We start from the raw sequence: 16,667 nt of genomic DNA, 5'->3' as shown, positions 1-16,667 counted from the left end.
AACAAAAGCAAAACAAGACATTGTGGCACCTTAAAGACCAACTGCTATACGTAGTTTAATGTAAGCTTTTTTGGAACATGCCCACTTCTGCTGATGTAAGAGTGAAAATACAGGAACTAAATGGTAAAGCATTCATGTAAGACTCTAAGATAAAGAGGCAGAGGTGTTTAGTTGCATTTCACAGACAGGAAAAAGTATTTCAAGCTACATCACCAGAGGCAAATCTGAAATATAAACCATTGACTCAAGGCTGCAGGTCCCGCTTTTAAACTTCTCTTATCAAAGACGCCTGGCCTATACATTCCACCCTGACTTTTGCAATGTTTATATTACTTCTGTACCACCTCACCGATGCACTGTACTGGGTTCTCTGTACAATGGCAGCCCTTGGCAGTATTACTAGCCATTGCAATATGTCATACTAGGGACGCGGTGGCGCTGCGGGTTAAACCGCAGAAGCCTCTGTGCTGCAAGGTTAGAAGACCAGCAGTTCTAAGATTGAATCCACGCTCCCGTCGCTTGTCCCATCTCCTGCCAACCTAGCAGTTTGAACGTATGTAAATGTGAGTAGATAAATAGGTACCACCTCGGTGGGAAGGTAAATTGTGAGCCGCCCAGAGTAGACTATGTCTAGATGGGTGGCATATAAATGCAATAAATAAATAAAATAAATAAATAACGGCATTCCGTGTCTACACTGGCCACGTGACCACAGAAACTGTCTATGGACAAATGCTGGCTCTATGGCTTAAAGATGGGGATGAGCACCGCGCCCTAGAGTTGGACATGACTGGACTAAATGTCAAGAGGAACCTTTACCTTTACCACCACCAGCTCTGTGAAGACCCAGAACTTAAAGTTATATGCATGGGTTTTACTGATCTAATAAAGGTTCACCTGATTTTAAGGGGGTAAAATGTGTCTTTTTTGACTGGCATGTGGTGTTTAACCTGCCCTGCTGTTTTGTTTTCATCTGTAATCTTTTTTTGGTCTTACAATAGGGTTTCAGGAGATACAAACTGGGAAACCCAGGTAAGAATTTTGGAACCAATTAAATTCATTCCCATTTCTATCTGTGAATCTTAAATTCTGGCAGAGGTCCACAAATGGTCCTAAGAAATTTTACAGAAATGTTTCCTGCAACCAGAGCACAGAGTGCTGTCCTCTGAAGATGCCGGCCACAGAGACTGGCAAAACGTTAGGAAGAACAACCTTCAGAACACGGCCAAAGAGCCCGAAAAACCCACAACAACCATTTCCTGCAATACCTTAGCCTAGCCATTGGAATTAAAAGTTCTCTGTTTTTAAAAAAATGCTACAGACCATTTTCAAGACCATTCAATATTCAATATTCAAGAGATGTTCTGACTCCATCCCCTCCAAAACCAAGGAATCAATGACCCATCAAAATCCTCAAACAAGTGACAATTCCTTGGTGGAAGATTCTAAGTTTCCTAAGGCATGTGGACTCACAGTTACCAGAGGAGAAAGTAGGAGGATAAGTTTACCTTTCCCCTTTGCACAGACATCAGTAGGACAGAAATTAATTAGGCTAGCTCTGGGACCGGCGAAATTTCTGACTGTCACTTTTGGCATGTTGGACAGGTAATGGGATATGCCCGTTGGTGGAACTGCTCCAATCCCCTCCCCCTTGGAGAAGCAATAGGAATAGATATTTTTGGCCCGAGCGATGGACGACTGTAACATTCTGTATGGCCCAGGTCATCCTCCCAGGATGACTTAATGCCTTGGCTAATTTGGATAATGCTTTCACCACTGAAACAAAGAAACAAGTGAGAATCAATGTTCAAACCAGATTCTTTCAAATCAGAAAAGGATTCTGAAGAGCACACTGCAAGGGGTCAAAATAAGCAAAACGGGATCAAGGAATGTAACCCGCAACAGCTTGTGGGCAAATCTGGCTCACCAGTCATTCTTACCTGCTGTGGTGAAATCCCTTCCCCCAGTCTTTTGCCCTCAGAGAAGGATGACAAATGCTGTCACAGCTGTGGCAAGGAGAGATCTGCTCTGCTCATATGTGTATGAGAAGGAAAGACTAGTGGGGAAGGTGAAGAGGGGGAGAAAAATTGTGGTGGTGGGGAAGACCTGTTTTCTGTTGCGATGTAGTCCCTGACAAGGGGTTCCTGGGGCCCTGGTGGTCCTTGTGCCAAAAAATATTTCCCCTGCCTTGACTTAAAGAAGCAATGTAACAAATCTACCCATTTATATGAATGCAGACTCTTTCACCCAGATGTGGTGGAAATAAGAGTTGAGATGAAAGAGACGAACAAAAAATTCTGAGACCAAGCTGGAGGCCTCTCTTACTAACCGGCAAGGGTTCTGTATTTCTTCAGTCAACGTATTGATAAAAGGTGAAACTGGCTTTTCAACAAATGATCCAAAACCCAGTTGAAAGTTAGTGGTGAGTTTAGACATTTCTTTTGACAGAGTAGAACCCAGTTCCTTTATGGTATTCAGATCGTCATTCATGGAAGCTGAAAGGTCCATGAGGTAATAGAGATCCACAGGATAGCCTTCCGTCTGACGAACATTGATCTGTATTGTTTCTTCATTTCCTTGTGAAGCCATGGGGGAAATAGAAAACAAATTAGCACAGCTGTGGTCAGAGAGTGAGAAAGAAAATGCAGTATTGACCGAGTCTATTTAGTCTCAACGATGCACAGTACTTGGTTCTCTGTACAAAGGCAGCCCTTGGCAGGATTACTAGCCATTGCAATATGTCAGACTAATAGGCCAATAAAGCCGCTGGAAGTTTTATGTGCAAACTTTGAAAACAACTGCAAAAGGATTTATTTTGAGATAACTGTGAGACTAGCATAAGAAATAAAATAATAACTGTGCGCCTTCCATTCAATTCAGACCTACAGTATATTGACCCTTTTCAGGTTTTCTAGGTATACAGTACTCAGAAGTGGTTTACCATTCCTTTCTTCTGAGGGCAGGCTGGGACGGTGTGTAACAAACAACATACTAGAAACTGGGAGCAGCTTGATGCAAAGCTGGGGTTAATCAGAGGCATTTTTTAAAAAGTTCAGTAAGGTATCCTCAGTCTAGTACATGACGGTAGAACTGTAGCCGTAGCATATCAAACATTTCACATCCGTGATGTTTAAATTGTTGTTGTTATATGCTGTCATGTTGCATCCAACTTAAAGCGACTATAGTGGGGTTTTAAAAATAAGTGGGGCATTTAAAGAACAGTTTGGCCAGTGCCACATTTGCACCCCACAATGCCTTTTCATATGGCCAAGCAGGGATTGAAACCCAGGGCTTCTGAGTCCTATAGTCCCTCACTCTATCCACTACACCAGTGGTTCTTAACCTTGGGTTACTCAGGTGTTCTTGGACTGCAACTCCCAGAAGCCTTCACCACCAGCTGTGCTGGCTGGGGTTTCTGGGAGTTGCAGTTCAAAAACACCTGAGTAACCCAAGGTTAAGAACCACTGCCCTACACTATGCTGGGTACCACTATATTTAAATAAAACAAACAAATCCTCTGAACAAAACTGTGGGATAAAAGTTTTATATTTAAGTACTATGTAACTTACCTGGCCTCAGATGAACAGTTAGTTTCTGAGGCGAAATCTGTGTAACATCGGAGTTGTTTTTTTGTGGCCCTTGACTCAGGGCCTTGTTTTTCTGGATCACTACTTTAGAAACGGGAAATTCAATTAAATTCAATTGGCATCCTTTTGAAATAAGCTTTTCAGGAGTATCACACCGTTTGTAAGTTTCAGATGGGTCAGTGAAATTCTACAAAGAAGAAAGAGTGGAAGAACTGGATGTAGTTGCCACACAGTACAGAATTCAGATATTGAGAAGGCTGCATTGACAGTAGGGATAATATAACAGTGATTTTGCATATTTTCTCTCACAGTAGGTGACATTTGTGAGAAAATGGGAACACTTAGGAGAACAGTGTAATTATGAACCACTTTGAAATGATGTAAATGTGTAAAACAGTGTGATTTATAATAAACCTATTACATATTTTAATCATTTCTCCTACACTTTTCCCTTTTAACATTGAGGGCTTGTGATTACGAGACAGATCAATTGATACAGTATGTCCATGATTTATAATCCCAGGCAGTCAAATGTCCGTTTTTCTGATTCCATTAGATCAATCTAATGGAATCAATAACGAAGAACTTTGATTTTCTGTCAAGCTGGTGTGCAAGGCTGTGGGGGGAAACTTTGGGTGGTCGTGAGGGAGCGAGAACTGTTTGTCCTGGTCTCTGGCTGGCTGGCTGCCATGTTGGATCTCCAAGGGACGGGACCTGCCCTAAGACCGGTTTGCTCAGCCTCCCTCCTTTGGACTATCTGCAGAGACGCCCTGCCTCTTCCCTGGGGGTGGGAAAGGCCAGTGATTAAATCATCTATATCCTAGATTTCACTCTCCCTTAAGTTCATGTTTAAGATCTTTGTGGCTTGCCCCACGAGTAACATCTGTTCTCCAGTAACTTTATCACTAACATTGTCAACATCAGCTTTAACAACATCAAAAATAACACAGAAATCTCCAATATTTGAAAGGACAAGGTTACGTGGAGGAGGAGGAAGGACCAGGGCTATATGTGGGATTTAAGGGCATGATTTCTTAAATTAATCTAATTTATACACAAGGGGTTTATAATTTGGGATTTTAAAAAAAATAGTATTGTATTTGATTTATGTATCTTGTGATTAAGCTTGTTTGTTTTATTAATTTAGGGTAATTGTTTCCTTATTAGTTTCTTTTCTTTTCTCTCTTGGATATGGAGTAGAAGGCCTGTCTGCCCAGCGAGGGGCTTTTTAACATCCCAATGATCACAGGTAGAGGGAGATATGGTGTTGGCACAGTCCCTACTCATGTCAAAAGAACGATGAACAGATGTTTGACGGCTGTTCATTGTTCTGAGACTGTGATCAACCCTCAGTATCGAGGTAGCCAGCCCAGCCAGCGCTCCACTTTAAACCTGGTACCATTGAACGCCAGGTCTGTATCCAACAAACCCCAGGTGATCCATGATCTTATCCTGGAGGAGGATGCAGACCTGGCATGCATAACCGAGATGTGGATTAGTGGGGAGGTTGGCCCTGCTCTGGCTCTCATCTGCCCACCCGGTTATGCTGTCCAGCACCAGGGTGGACTGGAGGGGCGGGGGGGAGGAGCCATTGTTTACAACTCCATCTTAGAGGTTACTAGGCGCTCCTCAGTGGTAAAGCCAGGGCTAGAAGCACTCCACGTGTCGATTGGGGCTAGGGATGGTATTGGGATTTTGCTGGGTTACCGCACTCCCCGCGATCCAGCCACTTCCCTACCGGAGCTGGCCGACTTTGTCTCCGCGGCACTGTTGGGATCCCTGAGGCTTTTGGTCTTGGGTGATTTCAACGTGCATGTGGGGGCAGAGGTTACTGGGCCAGCTCTTGAGTTCCTGGAAACCATGGCTTCCTCGAACATGTCCCAACATGTCATCGACCCCACCCACGTGGGTGGCCATACGTTGGACATGGTCTTTTCCACCAATTGGAGTGTGTGTGGTCTGATGGTGACCGACCTTGTGTCAGTCCCCTTGTCATGGTCAGATCACCATCTGGTAAAATGTAACCTCGCAATGGCTCTCCCCCCCTGCAGGGAGCAGGGACCTATTTCTATGGTCCGCCCTCGAAGGCTACTGGATCCTGTTGGATTTCAGGAGGCCATGAGAGGTGTTACGGCTGACCTGGCTGGTGCTCCTGTCGAGGCTCTGGTTGACAGCTGGTCCATCGCTGTCACTAGGGCTATAGACATGATTGCGCCTAAACGCCCTCTCCTGTGCAGAGCTCGGCCTGCGCCCTGGTTCAACCAGGAGCTTCGAGCGATGAAGCGACATAGGAGAAGGCTAGAGCACAGGTGGAGGAAGAACCCGACGGATTATAATTGGATAGCTGTTAGGGTCGCAACTAACCTTTACCTGGCTAAGGTAAAGGCTGCATGTCGGTCATTCTTAACTAACCGGATAAGTGAAGCGTCAAACCAGCAGGCGGAATTATTCCGTATAGTGTGCGACCTATCCGGAACTGGTTCAGGTGACAGGCCTCCCCCTAGTTTCTCACCTGACCAGTTTGCAGCCTTTAAAAAATCTAAAGTGGAGGCCATCTGCTGGGAGCTCTCTCCTTTTTTGAATACAGTGAGTCAAGCAAGAAACCGAATTTGGCGGCGGATGAAATTGGCAATTATAGGCCTGTCGCCAATGTTTCTTTCATGAGCAACATGGTCGAGAGGGTGGTGGCTGATCAGCTTCAGGCTTACTTGGATGAAACAGACACCCTGGATCAGTCAGGCTTCAGGCTGTGCCACGGTACAGAGACGGCATTGGTTGCCCTGTACAATGACCTGTTGAGGGAGGCTGACAGGGGGAAAACGTCTCTGTTGGTCCTCCTCGACATCTCAGCGGCCTTTGATACCGTCGAGCACAGTATCCTCCTGGGGAGGCTCTCCGAGTTGGGAATTGGTGGCTTGGCACTTGCCTAGCTCTGTTCCTTCTTGGGGGACCGTCCCCAGAGAGTGCAGCTTGGGGAGAGTGTCTTGGCCCTGTGGAGTCTCAATTGTGGGGTTCCACAGGGGTCGATCATCTCCCCAATGCTGTTTAACATCTATATGAGGCCGCTGGGAGGGGTCATCTGGGGATGTGGGGCTTCGTGTCATCAATATGCCGATGACACCCAGCTCTACATCTCCTTTTCACCTACTGCAGGTGATGCCATCCTGTCCCTTCAGCGCTGCCTGGAGACCGTACTGGGATGGATGCAGGAGAATGGGCTGAGGCTGAACCCGGACAAGACGGAAGTTCTGAGGGTTGGTGGCCCCGTGGTTGGCGGCTTGGGAGACTCTCTCACGTTTGGGGGGGTGACCCTGGCCGCGAAGAGTGGGGTCCGCAGCTTGGGCATACATCTAGACCCAACGCTCACCATGGAAACGCAGGTGGCGTCGGTAGTCCGCACCGCCTTTTTCTACCTCTGGCGGATGGCCCGGCTGCGGCCCTATCTCGACACGGGGGCACTCACCACCTTGGTGCACGCGCTCGTAATCTCAAGATTAGACCACTGTAACATGCTCTACGTGGGGCTGCCTTTGAGGCTGATGTGGAAACTTCAGGTGGTGCAGGATGCTGCAGCCAGACTCCTCAGTGGAGTGAGAAAATACCAACACATTTCTCCAACTCTGGCCACATTGCATTTGCTGCCCATTTGTTTCCACATTGACTTCAAAGTTTTAATGCTTACTTACAAGGCCCTAAATGGTTTAGGACCTCAATATTTGGCGGAACGCCTGCTTCCACCAAGGTCTACCCGGATCATCCATGTGAGTCAGGAGGTGAGGCTGAGGAGCCTGACGCTGAGAGAGGCCCGGAAAGAGAAGACACGAAACAGGGCCTTCTTGGCGGTGGCTCCTCGCCTCTGGAACAACCTCCCTCTGGAGATTCGTGCGGCCCCTACGCTGGGTGTCTTTAAAACCCAATTGAAAACATGGTTATACATCCAGGCCTTCCCTCCAGCCAATTCTTGAATTCTTTATTTTTTTCCTATTTTATTTTTTTCTTTATTTTATTGTGATTGCTATTGAATGATTATGTACATTCTTGTATTTTATTGTTTTATTTTGTATTGGAAGCCACCTAAAGTGGTCTGGTAGTCCAGATAGGCGGTGTATAAATCAAATAAATCAAATCAAATCAATCAATCAATCAATCAATAAAATAATCTCTAATGTTTTTACCTCTTATTGAATTTAATATGGTTTACACATGGAATCTGGGAATGATGATTCTCTTTTCACAGTACATCATGTACACCTCATTCTCCAGACACGCACACTTCTGATTGGAATGAGCCATTTGAAACGTCTCTTCTATATCCATGTGCTGGTTTGAGATAGCTTAAGTTTACCTAAGGGATAGTCTGGTTTTACAAAAATAATTTATTTCTTTTTCATTAAATTGTGCTACGCCTTCATTCATTGGCATTCTTATTTCCACAAAGAAACAAGCAGTGAAGAGAAGCAATCTGATACAGTGGGGTCTCTACTTAAGAACATCCCTACTTAAGAACAATCCAACTTAAGAACAGCTCCATTTGCTAAATTTTGCTTCTACTTGAGAACAGAAATCCAAGATAAGAACAGGAAAAAAAAACTTTCCTGCTCTTTTTTTAACCTTAGGTCATCTTAGGTTAAAAAAAATTCTCTCCCTAGTGGTAGAGTACGTATTAACCAGCTTTGCATTAGTTCCTATGGGAACTAATGCTTCAATGTACAAACGCACCTCTACATAACAAAAAAACAGCCAGAACGGATTAATTGGTTTTCAGTCCATTCCTATGGGAAATTTTGCTTCAACTTAAGAACATTTCAACTTAAGAACACCATTCCAAAACGGATTAAGTTCTTAAGTAGAGGTTCCACTGTAGTTTCTATGGACGGAAAAGAGCAGATACGGATTAAATGGTTTTCAATGCATTCCTATGGGAAATGCAGATTCAACATAAGAACTTTTCAATTTGAGAACCACCTTCCAATACGGATTAAGTTCTTAAGTAGAGACCCCACTGTAATATCAGATTACAAGGAACATTTATCTAAGTCTCTTCTGATTTAATATTAGAACAACCTTGAAATGCTGCCTGTTGCATGGTGGACTTGATCAAATTTAAAAACATTTTGGAAAATTATAATTTGTTACAAAAAAGAAACAAGCAAACAAAAATCACTGAGTTAACTTCAGTCCAAAGAGCAGATGGATTAGATGATATAAGAGAATCTGGTGAGACATCTGATACACTACTGGTTACTATAGTCATATGCTATTACCGGTGAGAATTTGGGTAAAGAGAAAAATGCTTGTGTTCCTCCTACATCAGAATTGAACAGAATATAATTTGGAACACACACACAAACTAATAATATTTAGGTAGTGGGTGTCTTTTTGACATCAAATGATGTATCGTCATCTAAATAATTTTTCTTATTTGTCAGTCTAGCTGCCCAAAGAGCATCCACACCCAGTATGTATTAAAATCAACTATTACTGTGAAAGGGTTGGAGATAGAAACCTGTGATCATCTCTAGCGAAACACTCGGCATTTGCTGACTTAAACAAGAACAACAAGAAAAAGATGCATTGCTGTGTAAAGCTATATTTTTGGGGATGCCCAGACTTAGTACTTGTAAAGAGAAAAAAAATTGAACAAAACATATTAATTTAAAATGAAATCAGCCACAGTGGCATAATGTCTTCCTTGAGATTAAGTCAAGATTTTTCACAAAACTGCTAGTTAAGCTAGATATGAAAGGGAAGGACAGAATGTTCCTAGTTCAGGGCAAGGACATCCAACTGCAATATATTACCTTTCAAAAGGTGGCATTCTGGGAAGCTCTTTGCAAAATAATTAAGGTCACAATCCTGTGCAGGCTTACCAAGAAGTAACTTCCACTAAATCCAATGGAGGGCCCTGGATTTACAGCTGAGTGAACAGATACAGGCTTGGGATAAGCTAAAGCATACCACCCTTCTTCAAACCAGTGTCCTCCAGGTGTTAGATTATAACTCTTCTCATCTTGTCCCTGAGACCTCAATTTCCATTGCCTCAACCCAGCCACCAGTTTCACACTAGTTAGAAAGTATGGGTACTGGCCAACACATCTACAAAGGGCCAGGCAAGTTTAGAGAAGTTCTTTTTTGATCTGCAATTCCCAGGATGCCACAGACAGACTTGCTGGCTGAGGATATTGGGATTTCTCCTTATAGAAAGTAAAATCCTCCTGTCAGTTCCTTGCAGTGTGCTTAATAGTTCTGTATGTGATTGAGCAGGCTGTTTAACACAGCTAATCTCTATTGTATTGCATTGGTGAATGCAAATAATATAGTCAATTAGCGGGAATCTGTCAATATTTACTGTGGGAGACTGATAAGCATCATAAGATGGGAGGTAGAAGGTGCAGAGGGGCCTTTTATTGCTTGCAGTAGTCCCTCCGGCTGTCTGCAGATCCAGGCAGTTGTATTGCTGGGGGAGGAATACAGCCACCACCATTCCCGTCATCAGTGGGGGTGGAAAAAAGTAATGCCATCATTGCCAAAATGGGCCTTTCACAAGAATGACCATGCTAGTGACGCAAGAAAATGTTACTGGCAAATAAGCAGAAGTCTATCTGCACCATGAAATTTGGAACACCATGCATAGAGAGATAAAGGGCTAGAGATAATGTATGCCATGTATTTATGTACCAAACTGCCACGAAGTAATACTGACACTGTGCCGAACAACAGTATATATATGTTTAAGCTCAAAAATCCTGCCCAGTTTTTTTTTAAAATAAAACTGAGGTACTTCACTTGAAAGGCTGTAATGCACAGATTAAGAAACCGATGGAGATTTTCACTCTGCTTTACCAGCAAGTTTATGATTTCTTCTGAGCAGTCCATCCAGCACAAAAAGAATGTTCTGAATGACAATACGGTAATTCCATTAACAGGGCAGAGAAACCGGTTCACTAAATTCAAGCAGTGTGACATACAGCGCTGTAGACAGTAATTTCTTTACTAGAAACTCTGGAATATAGGAAACAGTTTCACAGACTGTTTTCTCTGACTACTAGATATGTTGTGAAAACAGTGCCTGGCGCAGTTACTTAGAAACTGTCACTCAGCATCAATGATACCAATTTTCTATCGTTCTGAGCACACACCATTCCACACTGAACCCAGAATCTTGTACAGTATTCATATTTCTCACAAGCTTCCACTTCAAAAGAAAAGAAGAAGCAATGCTCAGTTGGTATTAAGCCTTTCAATCTCTCATTAAAGTAGATGGGAATAGGATATGTTTCACTTGGGGTTAAGCAAGGATTTCCTAGCCTTTTTAAGGATGGAGCCACACATGAAACATGAAAGACACATATTTGGGAACATCCAGACTCCAACTATGTCCATGATTCAGCTTCCAGCAAGCCAGCACCCACCAAGTGTGTTGGACTACAACTCTCATTATCCCCAGCCTATAGAGGGTTCAAAGTACAGAGGGATGCCAGATTTGGGATGGCTGTAGAGTATAAGGGTTTTCATGCAGGTCTTGGTGTTATTTCTCCCCACACCTGTTAGCACTCTTTAATTCATGAAATATCTGATTCAGAATCAGTTTCTCCCCATAAACTGGACTAGGGTAAAAAAATGCTTTTCTGGACCAGATTGTCATTTTTATATCACATGGCTGCCTTAAACAACTACTATGTCTCTTTAACTGATCATCTCACCCAATCTATACAGTGGCTGAAATTCTATTGTTTAGCATAATAAGTTGCAACTAGAGTAGGTCCATTTGAATCAATGGAATTCATGGAGGATGCACCTCTGTTGCCCCTACTGATCACCCCTACCGATTCAATGGGCTTACTTGAGTTGTAACGTACTATGCTAAGCACCAACCTGATTTCAGTCCATATGTCTCTGGTGTGTGATTTCTATCCACTTCTGCATTTCTGTTGTCACAAATTTCTTTTTGTTAAAACCCTTTACATTTCATCAGATTCTTAAAATGTTTCCCCCAAAATTTTTGGAAGATATTTTAAAATGTTATTAATGTGCTTAATTTATTCCACTACATTGTTGTCATTTAGGTGCAAGTCATAAACATGTTTATCTGTGCAATAAAGTTTATGTTGTAATAACATTTAGGCTTATGACTTCTGGAGCACAGGCAAGTGCTGCATTTAGTTTGCAATACTGTATAGGCAGGTTCCGCACCGTCGATTGAGAGAGTGGTTTAGTTATTGCTTATTATATGTTTATTATTTGGGGGGGGGCTATGGTTGTCATTGTCATTAGCCAGCCTGGATGCTATGTGGGTAAGATTTATTGGCTTGTTGATGGATGTATTAATTTATATTTATAAATAACATTTATTATAAAATTATAGCAATAATGATGCTTGATGCTAAAAACCAGCAGTTTGCAGGCTGAAGTGTTTTCTCTGGCACATCCTTTTGAGGACTGCCGCCCACTTCATCATGGTGAGGATGCTATGGGTTATCAAAAGCACACCAGAATGGGTATTGCAATAGAGTTTCCAAGACAAAGCCATATATCAAATACTTTTTGAAACAGAGCAACATTTAAACAACTTGTTTGAGGTATGGCTTAGGGATGGCTGGGAACACACTATTCAAACTAAAAAAAAAACAAACAAAAAAACAGAAGTCAAAAATAAATGCACTGCCTGTGCAAAATGTGTTGGGCTCTGAAATCTGGTCTCCAGATTAGTTTCCTCAGGGCAGGATCTGGATTGGAACGGAGAGCCCAAGCGTTTGCATGACATTAAAATGTAAATTCACTTTACCTCCTGAAAACACCAGCCACAACGTGGTCCAGAAAGCAAACAGTCCTCGCAGTTCACTGCACTCCCTGAGACACAATTTCCTGCATTGCAAATCAAGAAAGTACAATAGGTTAGTGTGCCTGACTTAATGAGTTCAGGTACGAGATGTCCTGGGTAAATTTCTGACTTCCCAGAAGATAAACCTTTTAGCGTAGCCATTTCCACTCATCTGTACCAATGTCTCTGGATAGCCCAAACACTGAACAAAAAGTGCAATGAAAGTAGCAATCCTGATTTTATAAAAAAATCCTGTCAAAGCATACTTTTAACCGGAATGGATCGCCAGCTTTTCTCCAGATGTTAACTGGTACAGATCAAGAATTTACTGTACTATAATCTTTGCACTCAACACAAACCTGATTTCATGGATGTTCTCTCTAATCCATTCCAGTGCAACTTTGTGCTGTTATCATTTTTTTAAAAAACCCTTCTGTTTTTTCCCCCCAGGGTATTTGTTTGGTAAGTCAAAAGTTAACAAGAACTACAAAAATGTATCACAGTTATACACGTGGCATAAATGCGCACACAGCCTACTTAAAAAGGTAAGTCTGTGTTCCAGACACATACCAAATGCAGCCGCAGGAGTAAAACAAGCTAGACACGAGTTACAAACAGGCACAAGCACACAGGCATCAAGGAGAGAGACTCAGAGGCGTGCGCATTAAAGCAAAGAACATTAAGAATGGACCACTTTTATACATGCTTTCCAACCACCTGTGCACCTTACCTTGTACATTCTCACTTCTTTGCAGAAACAGGAAAAAGAGGTAGAATCGTTCAATCCCCATTCGCTTTCAGTGTTGGCTGCACACACAAAACATATCAAAAATTAAGTCCAGGGTAATAATATCTGTTACGGGAACTTTCTGAAAGGCAAATTTTCTTCTTGCGTGTCTTTTAAGACCTCCGGGCCTAACAAAGGTTAGAAGAAACCACTTTAGGTGGCAGACCTACCACCTGAATCTCACACAAATAAAGCCAAAAATATATACCATGAGTTATACATAAACAGTAACTTGTGCTCGAAGGAAGCAGCGTGGTTATGGAATGTAATACAGGGTTTCATTTTACTTCCTTGTTCCCTTATAAGGAAGACAGGTATAACACTCTGAAGTAGGTGGGGAAATTCATACAGGTACAGTGCTCTAACTTTTTTTTTTAAGTCCACAGAGTCATTTCTGTAGAGCTCTGAGAGGCTCCTGTCAGGTAGGCATAAACTCTGGAACCTAATGCCTTTGAAATCTGTATGGTCTGTGCTCTTCTCTGGAACCTTAGTTAGAATGTTGTAATCATTTGGGGGGCGGGCGGGAAATACCTGGAACAATGTATAAATCCCATTTTCCTCTCCTTGCTGAATCTTGTAAAAAGGATCCTGAAAAGAGGGAAAATATACCCATTACTGTTGTATAATCGTGCTCAGCTACGTGGAGAGATTGTACAATTCTGCACTAATAAAAATTACAGGGCCTAAAATGTAAAAGAGCTAAAAAGTAAGACGATTATGAATTACAGACGTGTCAGTTTGTTCTAACATGTTTTAAAATGTAACCATGGATATTATTTCACATAATCCTAGAACTATAGACTTGGAAGGAACTTCAGTAATTATAGATGTGGACTCCATTGTAAGAATTTGCAGTCAAAGATCACCCTGGAAACTTGTTAAAATGATGCCCGGTTGAACCCCTTGGTATTCATACCTGCAGCAGCAATAGAGTCGCTGTGGGGCTGACTTGTGTGTTTATGCCTGCGCGTGTGTATACATGCACATAATTCCTTATGACTACTTACAGTGTGGGTGGAACCAATTGCAAAGATTTTTCCTACCTACATTGCTACCTTTCCTCTTGATTTGAAAGACCTCCTTCCCTAATATGGTTATGGGGAAACCAAAACACTAACAACATGGGGAATTACCCCTAGCAATTCTTATTCCATTAGCATGCTACATGTTTCCAAGGAAAGAACTCTGTCACACTTTTGCAGTTAAAACCAGCCAATCAGTCAAACAGTCTTGTAGCACCTCAAAGCCTCTATAAACCTGCTCGGCCACCTGGAACTGCTGGGAAAGCTCTCCTCCACTTCCCACTTCTGAGAACATTACGAGGAAATGGGATGGAGGGCTTTCTCAGCTGTAGCGAGCCGACTGTGGAATGTCCTCCCCTTGAAGGCTCACCTGGTGCTGAACTGGCACCAAGAAGAAACACGCTTGTTTCAAGTGCGGAGCAGGAAGAGACCTTTTGGATCATTGAGTCCAGCCCCTGTCAGGGAGGCCCAGTGGGGAATCGAACTTCCGCCTTCTGGCTCTGCACCTCAACTCCTGAGCTATCCAGCCGTCCTATTAGAGTCTTTGGGGGCTGAGGATCTTGGCCTGCACAGGTTTTCTTTTAATGCAACGGTTTTAATGTTTTAATATTATTTATTTATTTATTTAATTAACTTATATGCCGCCCACACTACCCGAAGGTCTCTGGGCGGCTTACAGCATTTAAAATACAATAAAAAGGCAAAATAAAAGGGCAAAATAATTAAAATGCAATTAAAATATATATTCTAAAAATTGCATTCAGACCTACAGCTGATATTATTTCAGTTAAAAGCCATTTGGAACAGGAAGGTTTTGACCTGGCACCGAAATGTCATCAGCGACGGCGCCATCATCAGCGTGGTGTGGTGAACAGCTTTAGTTTTAAGCTGTTTTAAAAATCCTTATGTTTTTAAATTCTCTTGCTGTGTAGCCCACCCTGACATATAGGGAGGGCTACTGATGTTTTAAATCAGTCAGTCCATAAAATTAAAATTGAACAGATGTTATTTGGCATTAACAGTTTATGGAGTGTAAGCCACTTCCTCAAATGCATGCATCTGATGTGCAGCCTCTCTTCTAGGTGTATGAAGATGTAAGCTACAGTCCACGAACCCTTATGTCAAATGTTGTTGTTGTTTAGTTATTAAGTCATGTCCGCCTCTTCGGGATGCTATGGATCAGAGCATGACAGGCCCTCCTGTCTTCCACTGCCTCCCGGAGTTTGGTCAAATTCATGTTAGTGGCTTTGATGACACTGTCCAACCATCTCATCCTCTGTCATCCCCTTCTCCTCCTGCCTTCACACTTTCCCAACATCAGGAATGCTATGTCAAATAAAACCTCCTAATCTTTGTTGCCTTTGCTGTGGCAGATTAACAGAGCTGAAAACGTCTGCAATGGAAGGCTCCCCATTTTGCTGTATGCATGATATTTCTCAAGGAAGACTGGATGTGGGTGGAGCAGAGGAGCACATGATCCCGCGGCTGGACGACCGCTCAGAATGTCCAGGATCAAAGACTGTTCCTACCTTCACAGGCGAACCTCTGGCATCACCATTACTAGTGTTCTACTAGCCATTTCTTTTGCTAATGAGTCATGAAAGCCAGTTTTGCATTTGGTAACTTTGGACTACTTATCTAACTATTAGTCAGTATTTTTCATGCACTCATTCTTTATTCATAATGAGCAAGTGCTGTGATTAGGAGGTGGAGGGGGGGGGAGACAGAATGTTTAGCAAAGGCAGGAAACCTGTTTCAGCCTGAGGCCAAATAAAGTTCTACAGAAGCTCTTGGAAAGGCGGGGGGGGGGGGAGCTGCATTCCATTGTTTTGGGTGGAGTCAATGGCAAAACAGTGGGACAGAAAAATAACAACACAGCTGAAGACTGGAATTGCCAGCATATAAGCCTTGATAAGCCATTTCAACCTATTAGAATGGCGGGTGGGGGGGCTTATGCAAAAGCTAGGAAACTACCAAATGACAGTTTATATTGGAGTTTTGTTAACGTCACATGCTGTCTGTAGTTTATGTGACTGGAAGGGACTTTTTCTGGGCTGAAGGGATTGTCTATTTATCCAGTACTAACCAATAGTTCCTTCCGGCCTTTGAATCCAAAGAGAACCACGGCTCTCTCCAGTGTGTTTCATTTCCCTCTCTTTGGTCTGTTGAAAGTCTGTTTGTTTGCTGTTGATCCGTTTGACTGGTTGCTAAGAATGTGTGCCATAAAAAAGAAAGCAGCATACACAAGTCTGTAATTTCAAGCAACTGCAAGTAAAGAAATGTTTTTTTATACTTTTTCCTACAAATGCCTCAGAGTGAGACTTTAAGTGCCAGTTAATGAGAAAAGGGTGGACTCTGGGGAACTCGTAGCTATTCTCCTCTGTATTTCTATTGTATAGCAAAAGGGAATGTCACCAGAAATTCCAAACTCTGTAACAGATTCTTGGGAA

The 16,667-nt window shown here is 42.6% G+C and overlaps 1 protein-coding gene across 1 annotated transcript in view; it reads right to left on the bottom strand.

Moving 5' to 3' along the window:
* ITGB6 (integrin subunit beta 6) overlaps positions 1-13,704 on the bottom strand; it is a 50,023-nt gene extending 36,319 nt beyond the window's left edge. The window contains exons 1-4 of the mRNA XM_072982433.2: positions 13,139-13,704; positions 12,373-12,452; positions 3,570-3,774; positions 2,330-2,576 (exon numbers count right to left, since the gene is read on the bottom strand). Coding sequence (XP_072838534.2) covers positions 2,330-2,576; positions 3,570-3,774; positions 12,373-12,452; positions 13,139-13,199 — 593 coding nt within the window. The 5' untranslated portion in view covers positions 13,200-13,704. The remainder of the gene's footprint in view (positions 1-2,329; positions 2,577-3,569; positions 3,775-12,372; positions 12,453-13,138) is intronic.
* Positions 13,705-16,667: the final 2,963 nt, after the last annotated feature.

Source organism: Pogona vitticeps, chromosome 1 (assembly GCF_051106095.1).
Source record: "Pogona vitticeps strain Pit_001003342236 chromosome 1, PviZW2.1, whole genome shotgun sequence".
Classification (NCBI taxonomy): Eukaryota; Metazoa; Chordata; class Lepidosauria; order Squamata; family Agamidae; genus Pogona; species Pogona vitticeps.
The sequence above is the reverse complement of the archived record's forward strand: the minus strand, read 5'-3'. Positions and strand labels throughout refer to the sequence as shown.